Genomic DNA, 27,901 nt, shown 5'->3' on the forward strand with positions numbered 1-27,901 from the left:
AAGAAGTTTACTTAAATATTTACTAAACCCAAGATGATAATGATTAGGGCTATATATGTGTAAGAATTAGTTTGCAATACACTTTCTAATTTTTCCCATTAATTTCATAGTTGTTTTATATTATAACAATAATTACCACATTCTTCATGTATATAATAATTTCTCAGTTCATTTAATAAAATGCAGAAGTGGAGAGAAAAATCAGCAGTGAAAAAAAAACATACTAAGTGAATGTCTAGTAATAATAATTATTCATATAGTGCTATTGGGTCTACCCAGTGCAGTATAGTGGTGAAGTATTGACACAGAATATGTCCTTGCCCTAAAGGACTTACAATCCAAGTGGTACCCAAGGCAATGAGAGAGAAAGTGATTTGTCCCAGATCACAAAAGATGTTAGTAGTAAAGTGGGTTTTGAACCTGGCTTCCCTGGATCTTAGCCCATTGTTCTGACCACTGTTCCACATCTTCTCTGAGAGTCCAAGATGGCGCTAATTAGGCTGTGAGGTGTGGTGCCTACCACCGTTTTTTTTTTCCGTTTTCCGTTAGTCTCCGCTTGTTCAATTTTATTTTTTTGCTTCTCGTTGGATCCTCTAACTGCTGAGCTGACTATTTACTCACCTTATCCAATCGGCATCTGTTCGTTCACGTGCCGGTCGGCAACCGTTCGTTCAAATGCTGCAGTGGAGAGCCGAGACCAGGGCGCCGTGGAGGCCGTCACCGCCTACAGCAGTGTCGCTTCCCACTCGAGTGCAGTCGTGGAGCAGAGGGACCGGGACCGAGGCAGGGAGGGGCCCGGTCCAGGGAGGGACAGCTGTTTGCACAGACGCTGCAGCAGAGAGCCGAGCCTGAGAGCGCCGCGGAGGCCACTGCCACCTCCGGCAGCATCGCTCTCCACTGGAGAGCCACCGTGGAAAGGAGAAGTTCGGACCAAAGCTAGGAAAGGCAGCAGCCCAACCCATCACCCGGCGACGAGACTTGCGGGGAGCCCAGTCGGTGCTGCAGGAGCAGCGTTGGATCGTCTCCATGGTGTGGGATTTGTCTAACTGCCTCGATGACTAGCTGCTTCCCAACAGCTCCTGGGGCTCCCACTGCAGCGACCCGACCCGCTGCCCAACTGTGGGTCCAGGATCGGCAACCAGGAACTCGGTGCTTGCCGGCCTTGCTCGAGTTCTGCAGGACATCCTGACCAAACCATCTCAAATTTTTATTTTATTTTTCTATCACCTGCATCAAGGTGGTTAGAGGCACGTGCATCTTCTATTCAAGATCACAGGCAGTTCATTAAGGAACAAAACAGACTTCCTAGGAGGAACACTCCTCTTCTGGCCCGCAACCCTCTTTCACCGACGGGACTCGGGCGTGGGAGAGCACTTCACCCCCCACCACTACTGCTAGTCGCTGAGCTAGTTGGAAGGCTCAGCAACTTAAGTTTGAACACTTCCTGCCTTCTCCTGACCCTGCAACTCTCTTCCATCGACGGATCGAGACGGGACTCGGGTGTGGGAGAGCATTCCGCCCCTCCCCACCGCTGCTAGTCGCTGAGCCAGTTGGAAGGCTTAGCGACTCAAGTGTGAATCCTTCCTGCATCCTTCTGACCCTACCACCCTCTTCATCGACGGACCAAAACGGGACTCAGGCGTGGGAGAGCACTCTGCCCCTCCCCACCACTGCTAGTCGCTGAGCTAGTTGGAAGGCTCAGCGACTTAAGTTTGTACACTTCCTGCCTTCTCCTGATCCTGCAACCCTCTTCCATCGACAGCCAGTCTCCCCACCGCTGCCAGTCGCTGAGCCAGTTGGAAGGCTCAGTGACTCAAGTCTGAATCCTTACTGCCTCCTCAGACCCTACTACTCTCCTACATCGATGAACTGAGACGTGACTCGGGCGTGGGAGAGCACTCCGCCCCTCCCCATCGCCACTAATCACTGAGCCAGTCGGAAAGCTCAGCAACTCAAAAACACAAAATACCCAATCCTTCCTCAGACCCTGAAGAGACCATCAACTCTCAACAAGCCTAGAAGGGAAAGATCTTCCCCACCTCTACCCACTACTACAATAGTCATCACACTTAACACCACCATGATAACCACACTACCAAAATACCCACAAGTAATCCTACTGATAACCCTGTTCCTAACCAACTGGAAGGCAACAGCAAACAACATCTCTATAATACCAACTATAGCAAATTCCAAGGGAATTACCCAACCAACCTGGCGACTCACATTAGACAGAAACTCAAACTATCAGACATACACATACCAACCCACCTCACAATCAACAAGAAGAAAGCCGACAAACCCATACAAGACCAAAACACAACCCCACCAAAGATCACTCATATACCCGAAAACAACTCGCAACACACCAACAGACTACACCACTCTCACATGTGCATATGTGAACATCAGAGCCATAGGCCCCAAAACAGAACACATAAAAAACTGGATAGAAGAAGAAAACCTTGACTGCCTTCTCCTCACAGAGACCTGGCTTACTTCGGACTCAGACCCCAGAATAACTGAAGTTTGCCCAAAGAGCCACAAGATAACAATGGTCTGCAGAGAAAATAAAAGAGGAGGAGGAATTGCCATCATAGCCAGAAATACCATAAACCTAAAAATACAAGACAAAACAACCAATCCATATATGGATCTACTAGCCTGTCAACTTTCAAGTACTTCACTCAGAGGAACACTAACATGCTTGCTCTGCTACATAACTCCAGGTAACTGGAACACAGAAAAACCGATATTTGAAGAATTTATATATCAAAAATCACTAACGACAACCTACAACCTAATCCTAGGAGACCTCAACCTCCACCTTGAAAACCAATCCTGCAAACAAGTAGAAACCTTACTATCATACCTCGAGGCCTTAACATACAAAATCCTAGACCCTCAAACCACACATGAAAAAGGACACCAACTCGACATCGCAGCCTATATGTCCCAACAACCCACACAACCAGAGATCCAAACGGAAAATGGAACCGTTGCCGCTGGTCAGATCACTACACTTACTCCTTCGAAATCAATTGGACCAACAACAAAAGCACTCCAATTACTCAAAAAATAACTTCAATCCCACCATATTCTGGACAAAAGCAGATACCATAATCCAAGTCTACACTCCCAAAGACTTCATTTCACAATGGAGCCATCTAAGTACAGCAACCTTGGATGAACTAGCTCCAGAACAACCCAAAACCAGAATCCACAGAAAATCAGACAAATGGTTCGACAACAAACTACTCCTACTCAAAAGGCAATGCAGACAACTAGAAAGAAAATGGAGAAAAATCAGCCAGGAATCCACAAAAACAGCATGGAGAATAATGAACCAAAAATACAAACAAAAACTGAAAGAAAAAAGAAAGACATACTACACAAAGCAAATAGAAGGACCCCAAGACACAAAAAAGCTATTCCAGCTACTAAAAGATCTCATAGACACCACACCCTACCAAGCCAACAGCAACTCCCCCCCTCCCTCAGCCACCCTCTTAGCCACATACTTCAAAAACAAGATTGCAAACATCAGAGCCATGTTCAATGAAATTCTCACACACATAGAAGAGATCTTAAATCCCCCCACAGAGAAAGAATCAGTTGCAGCAGACAGAACCGGTTCCCACTTCTCACCCATACAATGGTCAGACTTCAACTAACTATATAATAAATACAGCCACGCAGCCTGTGACCTTAACCACTGCCTCCCATACCTATTGAAAACCTCTAGAACACTATTCCGCTCCCTGCTCCTACAATGGATACAATCTTTACTCACAGATGGACTTTTTCCAAAAGACCTCAGTGAAATCATCATAACTCCGATACTAAAAGACCCCAAAGCAACAACGGACCAACCATCCAACTACAGATCCATAGCCTCAATCCCACTGTATGTCAAGCTGGAAGGCCTCATAGCTAAAACCCTAACCGCATACCTAGAAAACCACAACTTACTCCACCCCACACAGTTTGGCTTCAGAACCAACTACAGCACTGAGACCCTACTAGGAACACTCATGGACACAGCTAGACAACATCTCAGTACAGGCAAGAAAATCCTGATCATACAACTAGATCTCTCCGCAGCCTTCGACTTGGTAGACCATGACATCCTCCTTCAAACACTAGACTCCATAGGAATCTCAGGCAAGGTACTCTCATGGTTTAAAGGCTTCCTACAATCCAGAACCTACAGGGTTAAAACAAAGAAAGAAAAATCAGAAACAAGGTCCAACCCCTGCGGAGTTCCCCAGGAATCACCTCTATCTCCCACACTATTCAACCTATACATAGCTTCCCTCAGCTCCTGCCTAGACAAATACGACATAACCTCATACAGCTATGCAGATAACATCACCATTCTCCTCCCCTTCGACCATCCAGAGCCCACCATGACAGGCACAATACACAGAACACTCGAAACAGTAGCAACATGGATGACAGAACACAAATTAAAACTTAATTCTGAAAAAACAAACTTCATCCTCCTAGAAAACAGCAAAACTCCTACCTTAACAAACCTAGTAATAAACTCGATCTCATACCCCATTCAACCCATTCTAAAACTTCTTGGAGTACTGATTGACAAAGGGTGTACCATGCAACCACAAATCAACAAAATAATAAAAGCATCATTCGCAACTATGAGAAACCTAAGACAAATTTGAAAATTCTTCAACAGGAAACAATTCCAACTTTTGGTACAATCTCTTATCCTTGGACTAATAGACTACTGCAACATATTATACCTCCCCTGCCCAGCGGCCATGATAAAGCAACTACAAACAATACAAAATACAGCCCTAAGACTCATCTACTCATTGAAAAAATGTGACCACATCACTGAGGCATACCACGACTCACACTGGCTCCCAATACAAGCAAGAGTACACTTCAAGTACACTTCAAATTCTATTGTCTACTATTCAAAGCTATTAACGGAGACAGCCCAGCCTACTGGAACAACAGACTAATTCAAGCCACCTCAACCAGACACAGAAGAACCCACTCACTATTCACGCACCTGCCAATCAAAAATGTCAAACGAAGAAAACTATATGACAACCTAATGGCCACCAGAGCAGCAAAACTAGACAGACAAATCACCAATCTGCTGTCTTCGACCACAGACTAGAAAACCTTCAAAAAAGAAACAAAAAAACTCTACTCTTCAAAAAATACATAAAACCTATCTAACACAACCAATTCCTTCCCAAGCTCCACCTACCACACTGTCTACTCCTATCAAATCTAAAATGTTCTAATTACCCAACATGTATTACCTTAATTTCTCAACAATTCTTATGTATTCCACCTATATATCTTGTAACTTCATGACAATTCTTATGTAATCTGCCTTGAACTGCAAGGTAATGGCAGAATAGAAATCACTAATGTAATGTAATATTTTTTCTTATTTTAGTCTTTTTCTCTTCCAAGGCCAGAAAATTAGGTTAATTAGTAGCTGCATGTCCCTTAAGCAATAAACTGAAACCATTTATAAATGCAGAACTGTTGCTATAATTCTTACAGTGCAGATCATCGGGCAAATCACAGATAGGCTTCTCTGTTTTTAAAGCTTCTGCTCCTGTTTTCCATCCCCTTCCTCAATCCTCAATGTTGATTTTTCTACATTTTTTGTAGTTCCACCCTCTTCCTTATTGTAGTCTGTAAGTCTGTCTATGTTTGTCCAATATATGTATAAATAAATGATTTGTCACTTCATTTTTTATATTTGTAATTCGCTTTGAAACTATGTTATAAGCATTTGCATCAAATTTTAATAAACTTGAAACATAGTTTTACTTTATAATATAGCAATGAACTTATGGCTTCCAACAGTTAACAGGTACAATTCCTTTTGTTTATGCTGTACCATGTCTTTTCTGTTTTCTACTGGTAAGCTATTACATACAGTATTAAATAGTAATTACTGTAGTAATGCACTATGGCTAAGAAAAAAAAGAGCCTAGATACTTTTTGTGGTTGTGTGACTGAATTAAGGTGATGCCATAGGAGCAGTATTTGTCTTGTCCTCTGAAAACTGGGAGTACTAGAATCAGGGTGTATTTTAACATTTAAATAAAAATGCTAACCCTAGGCTGTCCACAGTACTCTATATCAGGGCCCCAAAGTAATGATGGGAGAAAGCAGTTGCTTTTTCAAATGGACATCTAAAGAATGGTCCCTTTGTTCAGTCCTTTTTGCTTCCCAAATCAGTGTAGTACGTACTTGGGCTTCTTCCATCCAAAGCTCAGTTTCATGTATACATAGTCTGCTATCATAGTACACCAAAACAATAAGCAACACTAGCTTCTAGTATTGCCCCTCCTTCAGGAAATATTGTACTTGTATGATAGTTTTTAAATGTTTTATGGTAAACCACCTTGAGCTTCTTAAAAGGGGCAGTATAACACGTTTACTATTTGTATTAAACTTATTCATTTTTGAGAGCCTGCCCTGAACTTCTCCAATTTTTTTTTTTTTAATCAAAGGGCCAGTGAGGCATTGATGACTTCCTATTTTGGCCAGCATTCTTTTTTTTTTTTGTAAATTTTTATTGATTTTCACACTAAAACAATGCAATACAAATAAGAAAACAAAAATTACTACATACATTGCATTATTAACTGTACAGGTAATATATGTATCATTTAAAGTTCTTACATTTTACTTTTATCAGTAATATAATATAGGATATAATATGTAATGATAAACTAAAATTACCTAAGTAACCATCAAGATTGTTTCCCTCCCCCCAACCTCCCACCCTGGATGTGTATCAGTAAATGAACAAAAGAAAAGACAAAATTATTATATTTTCACAGTTAGTCAATGGGCTCCACACTTTATTAAATGCACCACTAATACCCTTACACTCTGCGTTCATTCTTTCAAATCTGTATATAGTACACACATTCACCCACCAAAAAGTATAATTTATTCTATCATGGTTTTTCCAATTACTTGTGATTAATTGGATAACTATACCTGTCAAAATCATAAATAGACGGTTCTTATATTTGTCTAAAGTGGGCTTAACATGGCCAGCATTCTTTGCAATATGAGGGGATTCGGAAAATATCTCAGCCCAACCAACTTCCTAAATTTTGAATGTTATTTTGCCACTGTAGCTGAAAAAATTATCATTTTATTTTGCAAAGTGCCAATTTGCAGAATCGTAATGTTATGTTTTGACATCGTTTCAGATAGTTGATTGAACCATGTCAAAGAAAAGTGTGGAATTTTCAAGTGTGGAGCTCCAAGCTATCATGACATTCCTATTGTGCAGAAGAAAACTTCACAGGAAAAAGTGGTATGCAAACTTTCAGCATGGCAATCGAGATTGAAGATGCAGCAAAGTCTGGGAGGCCTCAAACAGTGTTAACTCCTGAAATCATTGACCATGTCCATGACCTGTCCATGGACAGGGCCGCCATCAGGGCAGTACTACCAGTCCTGCTTTCAGGGGCCCGGAGCTGACAGGGGGCCCGGGCTCCCCCAGGGTCCTAGGCCACAGTTCTTCAACCGCTGGTCCGCAGGAAATTTTTGCCGGTCAGCGCAGGGCTGGCAAGATTGACTCCCTTCAATTTCCTGCCGGTCCGCGCAGGGGCAGCAAGATCAACAGCTGAAGTCTGCGCTGGGCCGGAGAGATCTTGGGGAGCCTCCATCAGTGGCTTTCTCCCCTCTCTGCAGCTCTCCTTTACTTCCCAGCGCAGCGATTCACGAAGGCAGCCTTGGGGCTTTTGCTGAATAGCGGCTGCCTCTGATGATGCAACTTCCTCTTTCCTCAGAGGCGGCGCGACCCAACAAAGGACCCGAGACTGTCTTCCTGAATCACTGCGCTGGGAGGTAAGGAGAGCTGCTGGGAGGGGAGAAAGCCACTATTGGAGTCTGGGAAGCTGCTGGGCAAGGGGAAACAGGGACAGCTGCTACTGGAGAGGGAGAAGGAAAGATGCTGCTGGGAGGGGAGGAGGGAAAGGAATCTGGGAAGCTGCTGGGCAAGGGAAAAAAGGGGACAGCTGCTAATGGACCTGGAGGGAAGGAGAAGGAGAGATGCTGCTGGGAGGGGAGGAGGGAAAGGAGTCTGGGAAGCTACTGTGCAAGGGAAAAAAAGGGACAGCTGCTACTAGACCTGGAGGGAAGGAGAAGGAGAGATGCTGCTGGGAGGGGAGGAGGGAAAGGAGTCTGGGAAGCTGATGGGCAAGGGAAAAAAAGGGACAGCTGCTACTGGACCTGGAGGAAAAGAGAAGGAGAGATGCTGCTGGGAGGGGAGGAGGGAAAGGAGTCTGGGAAGCTGCTGGGCAAGGGAAAAAAAAGGGACAGCTGCTACTGGACCTGGAGGGAAGCTTGTGAGCAAGGGAAAAAAAAGGGACAGCTGCTACTGGAGAGGGAGAAGGAGAGATGCTGCTGGGAGGGGAGGAAGGGAAGAGAGTTACTGCTGGACAGGAGGAGGAGGGAAGGGGAGACACAGGCATGAGAAAGTAGAGAGATTGATGATAGGAAGGGGTCAGCAGAAAAATAAGCAGAGAGAGACAACGATGATAGATCTGGTGTAGGAGAGAGAAAAATGAAGAGAGCAGTGAAGCTGGAATGAATCATGTAAAAAGGAGAGAGGGGGCACAAGCTGGATGGAAAGGGGAGAGGGGAATAGAAAGAAGACAGATACCATATGGAAGGGGGAGAGGACAGACAGTGGATGGAAGGGGCAGATGCTGGATTGAAGAGACAGAGAGGGCAGGCGCTGGAAGGAAGAGAGTGAAAAGAAGATTGAAAGCAGAAACCAGAGACGACAAAAGGTAGAAAAAAATAATTTTATTTCTATTTTGTGATTAGAATATATCAGATTTGAAATATATATCCTGCTAAAGTTGGTGTTAGACATAACTGGGGACTGCAAAACCCAGGCAGTGCTTCTTTAGCTTCCAGCTGGCTTAGGGCGCTCTCTGACCAGGGGGCAGTTGCCCTAGTTGCACTCCCCTAAAACTATTCCTGTCATGTGTGACTGCAGTATTCTATTAGCATGATATTTCTGTGTAGCATTCTGTAATAATTTGGCTTGTTCAGTTTTCTTGATAGTAGAGGGGATATATGTGAAGAGGAGGGGAGACAGGGGTTTTGTTGATCCTTGCTCTGAATTATTTGTATTTATTAAATGACAATTGTACAGAATATTGTTTCTTTTTATACTTTAATAAAATACATTCAATATAAAATCATAACTGAGGCTTGTGTGGATGGGATCAGATGATTTGTGGGGACCGAGCTCACAGAGATGGGGCGGAAACAGGGTTTTAAAATTTTAGTCCTAGTAATTTGCCGGTCCACAAAATAATTCTTTTTTTTCTGCCAGTCTACAGGTGTAAAAAGGTTGAAGAACACTGTCCTAGGCCACCTAGCACAAATTCCTGTATTATGCTTCTGCTGTGCACAACAATAAACAATAAACACTGCTGTCATACTTTTTTTTGCCCCCTGTCGATTTCCTGATAGCACCCCCCCCGGACAAAAGTGGATCCGTCTACCTGGCCCGCGGCCGCAGCCGGCGATATACTAGGTGCGTGCCTCTCGTCTCCTGACTCCTTCACCAAGGCCCGCCCTGTCTCTACTCCGATTGGCTTGGGCTTAGGGTGCCTAGCCAATCAGGAGACACATCACTTGCCTGCCACTGAATCTGCGAGAGCGGGTCGGCCGGATGACGTCACCACGTCTCTAGGAGGACAGGACGAGAGGAGCAGCACGAGGAGCTGCAGAACTAGTAAGGCAGTGATCAATTTAAACATGCACCTTTCTTCCTCCATCCCATAACACACACAGCCTGGTGGTGATGATTATCAGATTGATTCATGAATATATAATGATGTTATGAGTGTGCACCTCTTCCTTCCCATCCTCCTTAGCATGTCACATACAGCATGTTACATTACACAAAGTCTGTGTAATGTAACATGCTGTATGTGACATGCTGAGGAGGATGGGAAGGAAGAGGTGCACACTCATAACATCATTATATATTCATCCATAGCTGCATGTTAATGATGTGCTCATATGCACTTATTTATCATGTGTAAGGACAGGCTGAGGAGGATGGATGGGAAGGAAGGAAGGTGCACATATCAACATATCGTACATTTTTAACATGCATGATGTAGCTATAGGCAAGCTGAGGAGGATGGGATCATACAGATGTGTATGTTCAGATATGCGCTCAGATGTGTAGTTTTTTCTGATATATTTATTAAGCTTACAGTATTTATAAAAACACATTTAATACTTGTTACAAAAAATATTGTGCAATTGTGATCTACTTCTGGTCTACAAAGGCCAAAAGAAATCCTTAACTGAGATTTTACATTCAAAAGTGAATTATAGCTACTAGCACTATTATTTATTAGTTATTTATTATGCAGATGTTTATTAGTTCGTTATTAGTTCAGTATTAGACATATGTTAGTTTAGAATAGATAGGTATAGATAAGTTTAGTTTAGGTTAGGTTAGGGCCCTGCTGAAAGAGTCTACCTTGACGTGGTTGCAGGCTTACAAATCTTTTGGTCAAAGAGTGCGGCGACAGAGAAAAGTATATGTGTATTCGGCCCATGGAAGAAGGGGGGGTCGGGGGGGAAGGGGTACATGGGGGGCCCAATAGGATTGCTCAGTAAGGGGCCCAGAAATTTCTGATGGCGGCCCTGTCCATGGATGATTGGCAAATATAGCTAAAACAATTGCTGAAACACTACAGATATCCAGGGAACATGCTGGGTGTATAATTCACGAGCAGCTGGGTATGCAGAAGCTGTCAGCCAAATGGGTGCCAAAATGTTTGGATGCTGATGAGAAATAATGTTAAGTGGACACTTCCAAGTTGATATTGCAGCATTTTCAGAGAGGTTTTTGGAACAATGAGTTACTGTTGATGAAACATGGTTACACCACTATGCTCCTGAGACAAAGCAACAGTCCATGCAATGGCAGCACTCAGGTTTTCCAAGGCCAGGGAAACTCAAAACCCAAAAGTCAGCAGGAAAGGTCATGGCCAGAAGGTGGTGTAATGATTATCTTCCAAGGGGCCAATCTTGCTGTGCCGATTAAAGGAGGCATTGAAAGAAAAAAGGAGAGGGAAGGTGCGGTCTCTTGACTATTTGTAAACTGAGTTGAGCTCTGATGAGAGATAACTTGGTATATAAACTGAAGAATAGATTAGATTAGATTAGAAGTTCTCTTTTTGTAAGACAATGCACCAGCTCACAAAGCTGGCAAAATGATGGATGTTTTGACAGTTGGGGTTTCAGTGCATAGACCATCTACTGTACTCACCAGATCTTGCTCCATCTAACCATTTTCTGTTTCTAAACTTTAAAAAGAATTTGAAAGGGCGACAATTTTTGAGTGATTCGTAGGTGATTGAAGTAGTGGAGCAGTATTTCAGTGACCAGATATTAGAGTATTGAAGGGTTACAGAAACTTCAGACATGATGTGTCAAGTGTGTTGAACTTAAGCGTGAATATGTGGAATAACTTATAAGTTTCATGGCTCTACGTCATTCTCTTCTTGGTTGGGCTGAGAACTTTTCAGCACCCCCTCATAGCCCCCACAAACAGAATCACAGTAGACTGTAGGACAGGGGTGCCCAATAGGTCGATCGCGATCGACCGGTAGCCCGCCAAGGCAAAGTGAGTCGATCACCCAGGATTCACTTTGCCTTGGCGATCTATCGGGCCGATCAGTCTTCCTCTCCCCGACGTCATTCTGCCGTCGGAGAGGAAGTTCGGGCCAGCCAATCGCTGCCTGGCTGGGCGGAACTTCCTCTCCGACGGCAGAATTGACGTCGGGGAGAGGAATGCTGGTCGGCCCGAAGCAGGGAGAGCTTGGGGCGGCGTCGGTGTCGGCTTTGGGGCCTGTTATCCATTGGTGGCGGTTTGGGTCCTGTTCCCCGATGGCAGCGGCAGTGGCAATGGCTTGGGGAAGGGCAGGGAGAAAGAAAGAAAGGGGGCAGGCAGGGAGACAGAAGGAAAGAAGAGAAACAGAAAAAAAGAAAGGGGGCATGAAGACAGAAAGAAAGAAAGGTCAGGGAGAGAGGAAGAAAAAGTTGGGGGGGGAATGAGGTCTGGAGGAGAGGAAACATACAGGCTGAAAGAAGGGAAAAAAGATTAGATGCACAGTTAGAAGAAGAAAGTGCAACCAGAGACTCATGAAATCACCAGATAAGGTAGGAAAAATGATTTTATTTTAAATTTAGTGATCAAAATGTGTCTGAATTTATATCTGCTGTCTATATTTTACAATATGGTCCCCTTTTACTAAACTTCAATAGTGGTTTTTAGCGCAGGGAGCCTATGAGCGTCAAGAGCAGCGCTGGGTATTCAGTGCAGCTCCCTGCGCTAAAAACTGCTATTGTGGTTTAGTAAAAAGGGAGGGGGGAGTATTTGTCTATTTTTGTATGGTTGTTACTGAGGTGACAGTGCACAGAGTCATCTGATTTGACCTCTTTGAAAAAAACTCCGGAATAGGAATGATAATTAACATTTTCTATGCGTACAATGTGCGTTATGTTTTTTTTTAAATTTTATTGTTGGTAGATCATTTTGACTTGGTCATTTTAAAAGTAGCTCGCGAGTCAAAAAAGTGTGGGCACCCCTGCTGTAGGAAATAAACCTCAATTTCAGGATTACCTGTTTCAGTCCAGTAAAAATGTCTTATTCTGTCCGAGGCCAGGGTGAAGTCATAGGAGGGACAGAAGATCACAGTTGGGGAAGATGGATCACGCATGGATGGGATGGGACCATGAATCATACATAAATGGGGATTGCAGTTATAGGGAAGAGGAAGGAACTGAGCACTATGAGGTGGGGTAGGGAAGGATGAGACTGTGAATCATACTAGGAGGTGGGACTGAAAACCGTACAGATTATGAGAACATGTAGTTGTGAGTAAAATTTCTCAAGTTGCATTAGACTATTATATATGAGATTAATATTTGAGTTCCCTTTTTGATTGATGACAGGACATGAATGTATAATGAAGACAGTTTGCTCAGGCTCTAGGGTAGCGAGATCTTACTAGCATAAGAATGGCACTAAGATGTTAAATCTCAACAGGATTCTTTCCTTCCAGGTTGCAGCTGGCAAGGGAAGGTAAGTTTCCAGGCATATGGCCTAGGAGCATAGATTGTAAATTGGGAAGAAATTAGGAAAATATATGCTCTGCTTCCTATGAATTGACATTACACATACAAAATTTGAAGAACATTGATTAACTAAGAAATATGTCCTTTATTCATGACATATTTAAAAAGGAGTGGAAGATTAGTCTACTGTTTGGAGGAGCAGGCTAAGGAGTCAGGCTTCAAATTGTGCTTCTCTCACATGTACTCCTTGTAACCTTGGGTAAGTCATGTTATCCACCATTACCTCAGATGAAGAAATATGGTAATTTTATTACAATGTGAAACTTACCCAGAGCTTGGCTTTGGAATTAAGTTTAAAATCCCAAATCAAAATTTCTTAGTTCTGAATGGTTTGATATGGAGATGGCAAAAGTGCTACCAACCTCGCCTGCTGGAATTCTCTCTCTTACATTCTGCCAGTAGATTTCATTGTTTTCTTCATCAGTGTAAAATAGCAACCACTCAGCAAAGTCCTCTTTCCTCATGAAGGTTAAACCTTTAGAAAACTGTATAAATTCCATTTCTTGCACTTCTGTTTGTAAATTTTCCATAAATCTAAAATTTTAAAAGCATAATTTAGAAACAGGTATATATGACAAATAAGAAATTACCTAAGAAAATTATGTAGATCTCAATCTATTAAGTAAAAATGAATGCATAAAAATTTAGTAAAATGAAATTATAAAGTTTAAATATCCATATACTTGCAGATAGATACATACATACAGTATATCTATATTGGATCTTGCTTCTACTGGGAAAACTGCAACTTGGAAAAATTGTGCTTAAAGAGATATATCTGGGAGTCACATGATCAATGCAACCTGAATTGATGCCTTGGGCATAGTGCAACTCCAAGACCCCCCCAAATTCCTTGAAATTATACAAACCTTGTAAAAATCTGGTATTTAAAGAAAAGCAAGATGGCCAGAAAAGGTGGGCTATCAATGTTCACACTACAGAGCTAGTTATATGTATAGAAAAGGGTCAGTAATGTATCTTTATTGCACTTAGTACCGTTGCACTTTGTACCGTTGCACTTTATTCCTACTCATCTGGAAGATGCGATCAGGGAGTAGGGGGGATTGAAGATGTTATGGTAGGATGGGGTGTTGGAATGGAAGATGCAATCAGGAGTAGGAGGGTTTGAAAATATGATAGGGGGTTATCAGGAAGTGATGCCATGGGTGTGCAATGTTTGGCAGTGCCGATCCTGACACTTCTATCTGGTGGGTTGGGGGTCTATTTTTTCGCTGTCTGCTTCAGTAAAATGGGTACTCCCGCTGTATGTTCCACTGCCTGGATGACTGTGCAGACCTGTATTTTCGAAAAGGAATCTCCATCAATGATCCCTTTTTAAAAAATACTTGTTTAAGTGTAAATGTCACAACTTAGGCATCTGTCAGCAGGTTTGTGCATCCTTTCTAAAATGTTGCCCCATGTATATTCTAATTGCACGTGTGGTTGCACTAGAAAAAAATTATCATTTACATTGAGGTATCATTTTAATATATACACTAAAATATTTATGCATAGCCTCTACAGAAAAGTTGCTTGCTAATTTGTACTACACAATTCTATTCTTATGCTGAATGAAGAATTTTTGTAACTGTCAAATGCTGAAGCCACAGTTAACTATGGAATCTATTTCTCATACAAGGAAGAGCAAGAATAAAACTTTTTGGTAGTAAACAACCATTCTGTAGAGTTTGTACATTAATCTTGTGCTAAAATATTTCTGTCTGTTTTAGATAGAGAAATATAGAGGAGGTATCATCATCATTTCATTCTTAATGCTGTTTCTATAATTATACCACTAGGGTGCTCTCCAGGTCTACTGTATCCTTTCCTGTACACTTTTAACATGATGCTACTGTTATTATCTTGCTACAGCATAACTATTTGAGAAGGTGTATTTCACTGTGGATACTTTTTAATACCTTCTTACCTCATTAGTTAATGATTATGCCTCAGTTCATATTGCATAATGCAATATGCTACTGTTATGTAGTTACTTGACCATTTTTCTTATAGTACTGAAATGTGTTAGGAAGAAAACACGAAGTTCACAGGGATATTACACAATCATTACAACTGGCAGAAGCATGATTTTCAATACATTCCAGTTACAGGGAATTAAATTAGTAAGGCATAATGCTCTAAACCGGGGGTAGGCAATTCAGGTCTTCGAGAGCCGGAGCCAGGTCAGGTTTTCAGGATATCCACAATAAATATGCATGAGATAGATTTGCATCACAAGGAGGCAGTGCATGCAAATCCATCTCATACATATTCATTGTGGATATTCTGAAAACCTGACCTGGCTCCAGCTCTCGAGGACCAGAATTGCCTACCCCTGCTCTAAACCAACTAAGAAAAAAAGGCCCAAGATAAAAGAATAGTGAAGAAAGTTAATAGTAAGTAAAAATGAATTTCAGTAGAGCACTAAAAGGCGCTGAAAAATTAAATGTCATTGGTCTTATAATTAAGTAGTTATTTGCTTTTAGTGGAGTAGTAGCCTAGTGGCTTAGAACAGCAAGCTGAGGACTAGAGAAACCAGGGATCCAGTCCTTAGACATCTCACCCTCCACTCTTTCAGATACAAACTTTGAGGCTCTTTTACTTATGTGCAAAATTAGTGACATCTGCCCAGGAATGGAATATAACCCTGGCCCTGCCTGCCATGCATCTAATTCAGTCCCACACTCCCATGGCTCACCTCCATCTAAGAGGGGCCCAATGAACTATGGCTTCCCAGTGGTCTCAAGCTACAGAGAACATAGCATATGTTATCCGAGTCCCTCAAGAGCTAGTTTACTCCCTCCTCTGGTGGACAATTTGGCCAAATTTGACCACAGGACTCACATGTCAATTTCCACCTCCTCACAAAGTGTTGGCAATGGATGTAACCATCCTCAGATGGGGCGTTCATATAGATGGGCCTTCATACCCAGGGGCCATAGTCTGCTCAGGACACAGATCTCCACTTCAACCTCCCGGAGCTAAGGGCCATTGGAATGCTCTAAAGACTTTAAGAGATTGCCTGATGAACCAAATTGTTTTCATTCAAACCAACAACCAGGTTACAATGTATTATGTGAACAAGTAAAGGAGTATGGGATCCTATCCCATGTGTCAGGAGGTGGTGAAGATGTGGCAGTTGGCCACTTCATGGGATGGCTCTATAGGCCATGTACCTGGCTGGCAAGAACAACTGGGTAGACAGACCTCATGAGTGGTGTTTCAATATAGGCGTAACCCGCAAGATCTTCCAAGAGTAGGACACTTTCTCAGTGGATCTTTTTGTCACTCATCACAACAAAGTCCATTAGTTATGTTCAGGCTCAGATCACACAGCAGTCTTGCATCAGATACCTTTTATATATGTGCATTCATCCATGCCTGCCATAGAGAAAAGTTTGTTGAAACTCAAGCAAGCTCAAAGAACGATGATCCTAATCGCTCCATTCTGGCTGAGACAGATATGGTCCCGCCCCCTGGAGTTGTCCTCCGAACTATGGAGATTGAAATGTTTATCGATCCTCATCATGCAGAACAAAGAGTCCCTTCCGCACCCCAACCTCTAGTCCCTGGCCCTCATTGCCTGGATGTTGAGCACATAGAAGTTCAGTCCTTAAATTTGCCTCATGGTGTCTCCAGAATCTTGCTTGCATCCAGGAAAGATTCCACTAAGATGTTGTTCTTTTAAATGGAGGTGGTTTGCCATCTGTGAGAGCAAAGCCCTAGATACTCTTACTTACCCTACACAAAAACTGCTTGAATACCTCCTGCACCTCTGAGTGTGGCTTGAAAACTGACTCTGTAAAAGTATAACTTAGTGCAATCAGTGCTTTCCATCAAAGTGTAGGGGTAAGCTCATCTCTATATAGTCGGTTCATAGACAACGGCGCGCCCAGACAATTGAGTGCAGCGCGGAGGCGCGCGCCGCTCAAACTTACTGTTTTTAGGGGCTCTGACGGGGGTTTTTGTTGGGGAACCCCCCCACTTTACTTAATAGACATCGCGCTGGCGTTATGGGGGGTTTGGGGGGTTGTAACCCTACATATTTTACTGTAAACTTAACTTTTTCCCTAAAAACAGGGAAAAAGTGAAGTTTTCAGTAAAATGTGGGGGGTTACAACCCCCCAACCCCCCCACAACGCGGCACGATGTCTATTAAGTGTGGGGGGTTCCCCCCACGCCCCCCCCCGTCGGAGCCCTAAAAACAGTAAGTTTGAGCGGCGTGCACCTCCGCACTGCGCTCAATTGTCTGGGCGCGCCTTTGTCCCGGCGCGCTTTTGACCTGACACCATATAGTCTCTAGTTGTTTGATTCATGAGACGTTTGCTGCTGACAAAGCCCCTAGTCAAACCTCCTACAGTATAATGGGATCTCAATGTTCTCACCTAACTGAAGAAAGCTTCTTTGAGCCACTAGATTCCTGTCATCAGAAGTATCTAACCTGGAAAGTTGTATTGTATTTTTTTCTGATGCTTGCTTCAGTTTGCAGTCAGTGAGCTTCAGGCCCTAGTAGCTGATGCACCTTACACTAAATTTTATCACATCTTCTTTCATCACACCACATCTAGGATGTGTGTTCTTTCCACACATCTTAAGCTCCTTCCTAAGGTGGTATAGACTTTCATTTTAACCAATCAGTTGCTTTGCCAACATTTTCCCCAAAACCTCATGACCATCCTTTTAAAAGCACAATGCACGGCTGAAGTCGGGAAACGTCTCTCGAGTGTTCTGTAGAATTAGAATTTTTACCTTACCTGCTCTGTTTTGAGTGAGAGTTTCCTCATGCCTAAGAGGAGAGGGAGAAGTGCCTCTGGAGCCTCGCAGCGCTCTGAAAATCCTTCTCTCCTCACTATCGAACAGCTCTTGAACAGTCTTCAGAGGGAGTCGATAACTTCAGGGAATCGCCCGCAGGACTCAGCGGCACAGAGTGACGCCGCCAGAATCCCTGAGCTAGAGGTCACGCTGAGCCCTGAAACAAGAGACACTCCCCCCCAACTGCAGCGTACCAGCTCGCCACGGGAACCAGGTGCGTCCAACGAGGCAGTCCCTGTAACCCAGGAGGCTTGTTCATCTGCGAGCTATGATATGGATTTACCGAAAGACTTTTTGAGCCTGGAGAGTGAAACTACGGCTGGAACATCGAAGAAGAGGGAGGCACAACAGGACGAAAAATCTACAAACCTGGGAGGTGAGATTTCCTTCTTTATGGTTGAAAAACCCACTGAAATCACAATGGAGTCTCTCTGGGACTTAGTTGTTAAATTGGGAAACTCACTGAATTCACAAATTAAAGTGCTGGAAACGAAAATTGACAAACAGGAACAAGAACTGAATGTATTACAATTAGAAATGACCTCAGTTAAAACTATGTCTCAAAAAAATGAATCTGAAATAACAGGGGTCAAAGAAGTACAAGAAACTGTGATTAAAGATAGTATGAATATTAGGCAGAAACTGCAAATGATTGAAAATGGCCATCGTGCCAACAATTTGCGGTTCCTAAATTTCTCTAAGGTTCCTTCTATGTCCCCCAGGGAAATGTTAAAGAAATATTTCCTGGAGATTTTTTCAGTTTCAGAGAAATAAATTCCACCTTTTACACAGGTATTCTATTTACCTGTTAGAAAATTAGACCAGCAATTGACTAATGAGGGACAACAGGAACCACAATTGGATGTTACTACACTACTGGAAACCTCAATAAGTGAATTGGTTATACCAGCAACACTGTTGGTGACTGTGACATTGGCGCCAGATAAGAACTGGATAATGAAGATGTTCTTTAAAAATAGAACTAAAGAGTTTCTGGGTCAGAAAGTACAGATCTTTCCAGATGTAACCAAAAAGACTCAAAAACATAGAAAGCAGTTCCTGTTATTAAAATCTGGAGCAATTTCAGTGGGGGGAAAACTTTTTCTTAGATTTCCTTGTAAATGTATTGTTCATTATGGTTCAAATAAATATGTTTTCTTTGATTGGACACACCTAACAAAGTTTGTAGCTTTGAAACGTCTTGAGAAAGGTGAAACAATGGAAGTAACAACTGAGACATATAGTTAATTACTCCCTGCGACCTTAGTCACTTCGATTTTCTTAAGATCATTATTAATTTTCCTAGTTTGTTGTCACTCTTGAAGTCTTGGATCATATTAATAATTGTGGACTATAGATAGCTTCTTCAAGGAGAATATGGTAATATTTCTCATACTGTATTTTTTTTCCTTTTATTTTCTTTTTAGTTCCTAATTACAATCTTACTGTACAAGATGTTATGCTTGGGAATATTGTAAAAATTGATAAATAAAAAAAAAAAAAAAGCACAATGCACACTTTGGACTTTCCAGAGAAAGGAAAATGGTTAAACCAGAGGGCATAAATTGAGGCTGAGGGGTGGTAGACTCAAGAGTAATGTTCTTCTTTACAGAGAGGGTGGTTGATGCCTGGAATGCGCTCCCGAGGGAGGTGGTGGAGAGGAGAATGGTGATGGAGTTCAAAAAAGCATGGGATGAACACAGAGGATCTCTAATTAGAAAATAATGGGTATATATTGAAGAACTAAGGCTAATACTGGGCACACTTGCATGGTCTGTGTTTCATATATGGCCATTCATTTGAAGACGGGCCGGGGAGGGCTTCAATGGCTGGAATGGTTTAGATAGGCTGGAGTGAGCTTTGACGGAGACTCTAGTAGACTAACCTAAGCACACTACCGGGCAGAGCTCTGGGTTTCTGGCCCCAAAATATCTAAGAAAAGGGACTATTTAAATTAAATGATAATGTGTGTACGGTTGGGCAGACTGGATGGATCATTCAGGTCTTTATCTGCCATCATTTACTGTTACTATATGCTACTATGGACTGCAAGTGGGCCTTGGCCTTCTATCTAGATCAGATTAAAGCCTATAGATAGTCCACCGAGCTTTTTGTTTCTTTTGACCCAAACAGGATGGGAATAACCATTGGCAGACATATTCTTTCCAATTGGCTAGCAGATTGGATCTCCTTCATTTATGTCCAGGCTGGGCTGACTTTTGAGGGTCATGTCATGGCTCCTAATGTCAGAGCCACAGTTATATCAGTAGCCCACTTGAGATCAGTCTCCAATGAGGAGATATGCAAGGTTGCAATGTGGTCTTCATTACTGCTTCATGTCTCATTACTGCTTCAAGTAGGATATCTGATGTAACAGCCAGTTTGGTCAGACAGTCTTGCAGAATGTGTTTGGTGTCTAGAATCCAAATTCATTCCCCTTGGTCCCCTTGGTTCCGCTCTAGGCTGCACCTTCACAACAAATTAACTGACCTTGAGGCCTTGACATTCCAAGTCCCTATTGTCCTACTAACCTTGTTGTTTTTAGTGATTCTGGTAACCAGAGTTTCCCACATGTGAGAATAGATTGGGCCTGCTTGTCTAAGGAGAAAACAAAGTTACGCACCTGTGGCAGGTGTTCTGAGAACGGTAGATCCAGTATTCTCACATATTCTTCCACCTCCCCTTGGAATTGTCTTTTTCAGCTAGACATGCACAATGGAATGCTGCCAGAACTTTTCTAAAGCTCTGTGCACTAGGCAGCATCTGTACTGGTCTCTGTTGGATGATGTCATCCACATGTGAGACTACTGGGCTTGATGTCCTCGGAGAACACCTGCCACAGTTGAGTAACTTTACTATACAGTACTCCAGGAACCCTTGTGAATTTTGAAAAACTGTGAATACGGTTTTTCGCCTGTCAAAATGCAGGACAGGGCAGCTGGGGTGCCGGTGGGTGCACAACATCACTCGCGGTATGCTCTGACCGCTTCTTCCTGTTACTAAAGTCAGGCTACACCAATCAGAAGCTGATTTGACACACCACCCATGGGGATTGATAGATACCAAATAAATGTAATTTCTGGGTTGCTTCAGAGTTACTATTAAAAATAGGCCTAATTAATACTATACCCCATACCATACCATACCATTAATACTATGCCATACTATAAACTGTTTCAGACAAACTAATGGACATGTAGTAGGCAAAGTACTCAGTGGGCATACTCAGGTGTAGTGCACCAAGTTTACACTTCAATTTCCACCAGAAATTGATTTTATTTTCATTTTTATTTAAAGTAGTACAGTATTTCTTAGTTTTTTTTTGTTTGGCAGTTCCGGTTGCTTGAGTTCCGGTTAACAGAAAGTCTACTGTACATACCTTGTATTGTGTAAGCTTTGGCAAATTCTGAAAATGAAATTATTCACTACTTCTGTTTTGAAAGTTAATCCAAGGGAATTTATGCATTTACATTTAAACCTGATGCTTTTTATATAAATAATTTATGTGTTAATTTATATGAACTTGGCCGAATTTTAAAAAAATATTTGTATTATTGTAAACTGCGGTCAACCCTGCCCCTGGAAATATATCTAGTTTGAGTAAAGTTTTGTGCATATAGTTTGTATGCCATGCAACTTTATTCTAACATTGGGCAGGAAATTCTATAAAGTTAGTTTTCACAGGTACAGCATCGTTTTATCTACAGAAGTATTCTCTTTTTATATAAGGAAGCTCTTCCATAAACTCTGAGAGACCATAGTTTTCCAGGTCATTTTGCTTCCACTAAAAAAAAAAAAATCCAAAGAATGTATTTATTAGAAAATAAGCCATTCTCTCAGAAAATCTATTAATAGCTCTTATAGTGATGGTTAAATGTTTTACAAGAACAGCATTTGCTACAGTAAGGGCTCCATTTACAAAGGTGCGCTAGTGTTTTTAGCGCACGCTAGCCGGAAAACTACCGCCTGCTTAAAAGGAGGTGGTAGCAGCTAGCGCACGCTAAAACCGCTAGTGCACTTTTGTAAAAGGAGCCCTATATTATTTTATATACAAATCATTCAGTTGACAATTAGAGTATAATCTAAAAGGTTGACTGTGTGTAAAGGCCTAATTAAGTGTCTATTTTCTAAAGACATCAAGGTACCTAAGTGTCTGTATTAAGGGATAGGCAACCAAGAAAATTTTGCTTGTGTGCATTTTTTTTTCTCAAACAAATGTCATTAAAAATGTACACTTTTCTTAAAGTGGGTGTTTTGTCTGCTTATAGTGCTCACTCTTTCCCAAGGTGTATGCATTTGTAAACCTGCACACACATTCAAACCATCATACATGCGCATACTGTGTGTGTGCATAGTGCATGTTCTAATTCACAAATAGTCCTTTAAAATGACAGCCCATCTCTACTTTAGATATGTAATGTAATATAATGTAATGCTTAGTTTTGTATACTGGGTCTTCAATCTGGCAAAGCTCGACTCTGTTTACAGTGGTTAGACAAGATAATAAAAATATAAAACAGTGAATTAAATTATACCAATAACAATGTAGCAGAGATGGAAAAGAAATTAATTACCAAAGTGTTTGGTAAACAGAATGGCTTTCAAAGACTTACGAAAGGATGAAAGAGAACTAAAACTTCGTAGAGAAAGTAGAAGATCGTTCCAAAGTTGGGTATACATGAAGGGCAGAGATTGACCAAAAGCTTTGATTCTTTTGATACCTTTACTGGTTGGACAAGATAGCTTAAATTGTTGATTGCCCCTTGCAAAAGAGAATCTATAAAGATTCCAAGATAAAGGAACTAGTGGAGAGAAAATTCCAAAGAGAATTTTGAAAATAACACAGGCACATTTAAACTGGATATATAATAGTATGGGCAAAACACCACATAAAGGGCTCTTATTTCAGTGTGCCAGTCCTTGGTTGCCACATCAATGGATTTAGAATTGGGTTTTAATGTTTGTGCTAGGTTGGAAAGGCCTGAGGAGAAATCTCCTAAGTCGATAGTCATTGTTGTAAATTTTCTTAGGTAGAGTTTGCTTCCTGGTTGATGGTTGTTTTGTTGTATAGATGTGGTTGTGTGTGATCAGATGGTGATTGGACCAGGGTACTGGTTTGATGGAGTAGCTAGGAGCTCCTATAAGTGATGCATCTTTCTGAATAAAGATTAGGCCTAGGATGTGGCCCACAGAGTGAGCTGGTGAAGGGACTATTTGGTGGAAGCCTAGGTCTGAGAGTGACGTGACGAAGTCTGCTGAGGATCCAGCCTCATTTGGGTAGTCTATAAAATGAAAGTCTCCTAGTACGATAATCTGGTTGTAGGCGACAAGCACTGTGCCAAGGATGGATAGTAGGTCATCTAAGGAGGTCATTGGGGAATGGGGAGTTCTGTATATCAGGGCAATGTTGTGACCTGTTGAGAAGATGAGGCATTCTAGTATGTTCAGTGTGATGGTATCTATTAATCTTTTCACAAGGTAGTGTTTCTGCGCATATCCCATAGCAACAATTCACTTTCCCAAAATAGTGTTGTCATGCAGTGGGAAATATTTACATTTTACATCAACTTCATTCAGGACACGACACACTACATTTCATAAGAATCGGCTGAGTTCTGTGGAAGACATGACAAAAAAAACATATTGGTGGGCTTTTTTTTTGTTCACAGTGTATATATTTTTTCCCTTTAAACATGATACTTGTTGCTGTGGCTCATCAATTATCTATTGTTCAAAGACAGGCATTTTGATTGTTAAAAAAAGTTTCCCATGTGTGGCAGTGTTGTCAAAGGACATAGGGGGTGGGGTGGGGGAATAGAAGTTCTCTGGACAAGAAATGATGTGCTTGATTTCCTTACAATTAAAGTCATGTGAAAAGTGATATCTCTGAACTAGGTTAAAAAGCTATAGAATCTTTCATTCAATGCTCTCTGTGTTAAATAAACTTCACTGTCATGTTACAATTTAAATGGGGTGTACATGCAGTGATAAAGAGGCACATTCCAGTTCAAGGGAAAAAAAAACACAAAAAAGCCTGCCACTGTTGAAAAATTACCTGCATTAGACCCTACACTTATCCCAGAAACTCTAAGAGCAAGATGTGGGAGTTAGATTTTGATTACAGACCTCTATCTGTGTGGTAGGCAAAGGTCTTTAACCTACAACATTTTCTGAATGTATTAGGCACATAGTTATATCAATGCTATGCCTCACTAAGTCAAAGCAGAATTTTATCTAAAACCAAAGGCATTCCAGTTTAAACCATATATTGCTAACAAAACCTTTTATTGATGTAGTCTGTCCTTTGTTTTATTAGAATGCCAGTTTATGTGAGAGAGAAAACATGATAATGTTACACAGATTCTAGGGCTATTTGCTTCATTATTGCTTCATTATTTCTTTTTAAATTTCTTTCTATTAGAATTCTGGTTTGTGGCTAACCTGAGACAGAAGTACTACTTCACCAAGGAGTTAAAAAAACTAAAAGTTTATACGTAAATGGTGGTAGACAAAGACCATTTGATCCATTTAGTATATTCAGCTGCCATTCCTGTCTGATTTTCTTCTCCTTTTAGTAGATGGCTATATAAGCTCTCATACTTAAGTCAACACACCCTCTTGGGTTTGTACCTAGTCACTCGCCCCTATTCCAAGAATGAGGAATAGCCTAGTGGTTAGTGCAGGGACCTGAGAACATGGGGAAAAGACAACATGAAGAGGCGATTTATTAGATAAGCCAAAACCCTTATCTAATAAATTGCAGCATTTTTGACATTACTGGTCTGTTGTGTTTTTGCCTCTGAGAAGGGAAAGGGATTGGGTCTTGTATACTGCCTTATTATAATTTTACAACCATAATCATAGTGGTTTATTTACAGGTATGCATTTTCCTTATCTGTCCCAGTGGGCTCACAATATATCTAATGTATCTGAGGCAGTGGAGGATTAAGTGACTTGTCCAGGGTCATAAGGAGCAGCATGGGGTTTGAACCCACCGCCTGAGGCATGGGGACTGAGTTTGATTCACACTAATATAATTCCACCAATATCAACACTTGTGAGATCATGGCAGACATCTAAAAAGATGAACATAAGATTTGCCGCTGCTGGGTCAGACCAGTAGTCCATCGTGCCCAGGAGTCCGCTCACGCGGTGGCCCTTAGGTCAAAGACCAGTGCCCTATTTGAGTCTTGCCTTACTTGCATATGTTCTGTTCCAGTAGGAACTTATCCAACCTTGTCTTGAATCCCTGAAGGGTGCTTTCCCCTATAACAGCTTCCGGAAGAGCATTCCAGATTTCTACCACTCTCTGAGTGAAGAACTTCCTTATGTTTATACGGAATCTTTTCCCTTCTAACTTTAGCGAGTGCCCTCTTGTTCTCTTCACCTTGGAGAGGGTGAACAATCTCTCTTTCTCTACTAAGTCATTTCCCTTCAATATCTTGAATGTTTTGATCATGTCTCCTCTCAGTCTTCTCTTTTCAAGGGAGAAGAGGCCCAGTTTCTCTAGCCTCTCGTTGTACGGCAACTCCCCCAGTCCCTTAACTATTTTCATCGTTCTTCTCTGGACCCTTTCGAGAAGTACTATGTCCTTTTTCATGTATGGCAACCAGTGTTGAATGCAGTATTCCAGGTGGGGGCGTACCATTGCCCGGTATAACGGCTGATAACCTTTTCAGATCTGTTTGTGGTCCCCTTCTTAATCATTCCTAGCATTCTGTTCGCCCTTTTTGCCGCCGCTGCGCATTGCGTGGACGGTTTCAGTGACTTGTCTACAAGTACTCCCAAGTCTCTTTCCTGGGGGCTCTCTCCGAGTATAGCATCGGACATCCTGTATTCGTGCATATGATTTTTGTTACCGACATGCATCACCTTGCACTTATCCATGTTGAACCTCATTTGCCATTTCACGGCCCATTCCTCGAGCATATTTGTCTCTTTGTAGGTCTTCGCAATCCTTCTGTATCCTCACTACTCTGTATAACTTTGTATTGTCCGCAAATTTAATTACCTCATTCGTCGTGCCAATTTCTAGGTCGTTTATAAATATGTTGAAGAGCACAGGAAAGTAGTGTCAAAATCATTATTAGAGGAGGAAAAGCCTCAGGGCACGACTTGGGACTAAACTGTCCTCACAAACCTGAAATAGTGCCTCACTAGCATAAAAATCTCCTCTACAAGCATTCAAACTGTGCAATGCTTAATTCAAGTTGTAATCTTTCAAAAAATAAAAAAAATAAAAACAAAAACCCCCAAAACAAAAAATAACTTATCTTGTCATTACTTCAATAGGTATATATCTTCAACTTAACTGTGTCTTCTTAAATGAAGATCAATATCCAAATAAATCAAACTGCTTGAGACCCCAATTCCGACAGTGGCCAGTGCTTTGCTATTAAAGCTGCTTCAGGGCTAAAGGGATCCAAAAAGCTGAAATAGACAACACAGAGGGGTTTAGAAGCTGTTTTTATGATATCACATGAATATAAATTTTTGAATGTACCCTTTCCTAGGGTTCCTCATATTTACATTCTGCCTAAAATTCACAACAATCCTCTTGGATGGCCAATAATAGGGGTTCCATTTTAGAGCCTCTATCTACTTTTGTAGATACTTTCTTGCGAACATTGGTGAAATTGACTTTTTCTTTTATCAGGGACTTAATCCATTCTTGTTGATTTTAAGATGTTTTGATGAGGTTTCTTCCATTAAATACTTAGTCACTTTGGATTTTAAATCACTGTACACTGTTATTCCCCAAAATGAGGCTTTAGATGCAACTAATATTTTTTGGAGCAATATCCCAATGAATATCCCAATGCCTTCGATATTGTTTCAGAGAACTAGCTTCTATTGCCAGGAGAAACAACTATTCTTTCTATCAAGACCAATTTTTTTCAGGTGTGGCCATGGGCTCTTCAGCCTGAAAAAGAGATGGTTGAGGGGAGATATAATTGAAGTCTACAAAATCCTGAGTGGTGTAGAACAGGTATAAATGGATCAATTTTTATTACTATACTTCCCTCCATTCCTCCCTGTTTTTTGTGGTTGTATATCAATTTTTATTACTGCATCAAGATTTACAAAGACTAGGGGACACTCAATGAAGTTACAGAGTAATACTTTTAAAATCAATAGGAGGAAATATTTTTTCACTTACAGAATAAGTAAATCTCTGGAATACGTTGCTAGAGAATGTGGTAAGAATGGTTAATATAGCTGGTTTTAAAATAGGTTTGGACAAGCTCCTGGAGGAAAAGTCCATAGTCTGTTGTTGAGACAGACATGGGGGAAGCCACCGCTTGTCCTGGATTGGTGGCATGGAATGCTGTTACTTTTTGGGTTTTTGCCAGGTATTTGTGACTTGGATTGGCCTCTGTAAAGGTAAAATTATGTCCTTACCTGATAATTTTCTTTCTTTAGTCACAGCAGATAAATCCAGAGACTAGTGGGATTACATCCATCAACCAGCAGGTGGAGATAGAGAACACTGAGTTGTCCTCAGGTATATCTTGAATGAACAGCCTCCTGGCCAACCAGTTTAGGTCTTCTCAAAGCAGTTGAAATAAAGCACATAAAAGGCATGAAACATATGAGACATATGAAACATATGCAACTCCTTTCCCTCACATGTGCTACCCGAACCACTGATGCTTTAAACTCGAGAATGCAATTTCAGCCGAAAGGCATGCCCAAACCGCGCCTGAGAATGACAAAATCCGCAACAGGGTGGGACTCTGGATTCATCTGCTGTGACTAAAGGAAAGAAAATTATCAAATTATCAGGTAAGGACATCATTTTACCTTCCTTGTCATCAACAGCAGATGAATCCAGAGACTAGTGGGATGTAGGGAGGGAAATAAACAAGCGAATGTGAAATCCCCA

At 41.6% G+C, this 27,901-nt stretch overlaps 1 protein-coding gene across 2 annotated transcripts in view; it reads right to left on the bottom strand.

Annotated features, from left to right (window-relative positions):
* MICU2 (mitochondrial calcium uptake 2) overlaps positions 1–27,901 on the bottom strand; it is a 241,111-nt gene that overhangs the window by 15,188 nt on the left and 198,022 nt on the right. For both annotated transcript variants that reach the window (XM_033948674.1, XM_033948672.1), the window contains exon 9: positions 13,566–13,737. In XM_033948674.1, coding sequence (XP_033804565.1) covers positions 13,566–13,737 — 172 coding nt within the window. The remainder of the gene's footprint in view (positions 1–13,565; positions 13,738–27,901) is intronic.

Source organism: Geotrypetes seraphini, chromosome 6, assembly GCF_902459505.1.
Source record: "Geotrypetes seraphini chromosome 6, aGeoSer1.1, whole genome shotgun sequence".
In the NCBI taxonomy this organism is placed as follows: domain Eukaryota; kingdom Metazoa; phylum Chordata; class Amphibia; order Gymnophiona; family Dermophiidae; genus Geotrypetes; species Geotrypetes seraphini.